The 1,771-nt window shown below is 65.4% G+C and overlaps 1 protein-coding gene across 1 annotated transcript in view; it reads left to right on the top strand.

The window, feature by feature from the left end:
* The first annotated feature begins 248 nt into the window (after positions 1-248).
* The window catches only part of HS6ST1 (heparan sulfate 6-O-sulfotransferase 1), a 185,589-nt gene continuing 184,066 nt past the window's right edge, over positions 249-1,771 (top strand). Inside the window, exon 1 of the mRNA XM_005529620.3 lies at positions 249-968. Within this exon, the coding sequence (XP_005529677.1) occupies positions 451-968 (518 nt within the window). The 5' untranslated portion in view covers positions 249-450. The remainder of the gene's footprint in view (positions 969-1,771) is intronic.

Here is a 1,771-nt window from a genome sequence, read left to right as displayed (position 1 = left end):
CAGAGCCGAGCCCAGCCCGGCCCGGGCGCAGCCGGCGGCGGGGGCGGGCACATCCGCGCCGGTGCCGCGGGGGCTGGGGCACGGCGGAGGCAGCGCCGGAATGGGGGTGGCTTCCTGAAGCGCGGGGAAGGGAGGGCGGGAGGAGGCTGGTTCTTGCCTTTCGGTGCCTTCTCCGCCCCCCTCCCGCCCGTCTCTCTCCCAAGTTTGCCGCCTCCGGAGCGGCTGGCTGCGGGCTGCCCCTGCCCCGCTCCCGGCGCTGCCCGCGGCGGGGCGGGCGGGCACGGCGGCGAGCCCAGGCGAGCCAGGGAGCGGCCCGGCCGCCCCCGGGGAAGGCTCTGCTCAGGGGAGCTGCGGGGGGAGGCGGCTGGCACAGACGCCGAAGCTCCGCCGCCCACCCCCCGGCACCGCCGCAGTCTGCCCAGCGCCGGCAGCCCCGGGAGATGGTGACACATGAAGCGTGCGGGAAGGACCATGGTTGAGAGGACCAGCAAGTTCTTGCTGATCGTGGCCGTCTCCGTGTGCTTCATGCTTATCTTGTACCAGTACGTGGGGCCGGGGCTGAGCCTGGGTTCTCCCAGCGGCCGCTCCTACTCGGAGGAGCTGGACCTCTTTCCCACGCCGGACCCGCACTACGTGAAGAAGTATTACTTCCCCGTGCGGGAGCTGGAGCGGGAGCTCGCGTTCGACATGAAGGGCGAGGACGTGATCGTCTTTCTGCACATCCAGAAGACCGGCGGCACCACCTTCGGCCGCCATCTGGTGCAGAACGTGCGGCTGGAGGTGCCCTGCGACTGCCGGCCCGGGCAGAAGAAGTGCACCTGCTACCGGCCCAACCGCAGGGAGACCTGGCTCTTCTCACGCTTCTCCACGGGCTGGAGCTGCGGGCTGCACGCCGACTGGACCGAGCTCACCAACTGCGTGCCCGGGGTGCTGGACCGCCGGGAGAGCGCCGCGGCCAAGACTCCCAGGTCGGTACCGGCTCTTGGTCCCGGCCCGTGGCCGTGCCCTGCCCCTCGCTCCGGCCCTTCCTTCCCCCCGAGCCCCCTGCCATGCCATGCTGCGGCACGCTGCCCGTGTGCTGTGCCTCAGCCTGCCCCGAGCCTGCCCTCGGCTGCTTCACCTGTCCTCCCCTCCCGTCCTCCGGGCTGTGCCCTGCACCATCCTGCAAATTTCCTGCTCCTTCCCTCCCACGTACCTCGTACCCTGCACCCTCCAGCCCACGGTCTTCTGCTCTAGCAGCCTCTGTGGACCCTTTACCGGGACCATCTTTGTGCTGTTCGCTCTGGCTTTAAAACATTTAGTCTCTACTTCAGACATCGCTTGTCACTTTTTAGGAGCCCTTTATGCCCTACCCCTAGGCTCAAGCTTGTTTTTGTAACCAGCTTTGCCCTATAACCTGTGCACTCCTTTCCTCCAGCTGAAATCGTTCTCCGGTGCAGCCGAGGAGAGGCACAGGAGCCCACCAGTGCTCCTGCTTCCCTTCTTGCTTTACCTCCCACCCCCCCAGCCTGCACACGGTTTTTTGGACATTGCCGAAAACACTCCTTGAACAGCCTCTCTGTGTTCCTTGCTGTTGATGTCGATAGGAGACCTGAGGTGAACTCTTTTGGGGAAAGCACCACGTACCTTGTTCCTTAAGTGTCCTTCCTGTGTGCTCAGCAGAGAGGGAGAGCCATCCTAAAGCACCCTCGGTGCATCCATATGGAGCACCCGACCTATTTCTGCCCTGCTAGCCCATCATTTCTCTGCCTTGCTCTCTTCATTAGTTACA

This window comes from Pseudopodoces humilis, chromosome 11, assembly GCF_049639895.1.
Source record: "Pseudopodoces humilis isolate 2021_Gansu_Grassland_sample_001 chromosome 11, ASM4963989v1, whole genome shotgun sequence".
NCBI lineage: Eukaryota > Metazoa > Chordata > Aves > Passeriformes > Paridae > Pseudopodoces > Pseudopodoces humilis.
The sequence above is the reverse complement of the archived record's forward strand: the minus strand, read 5'-3'. Positions and strand labels throughout refer to the sequence as shown.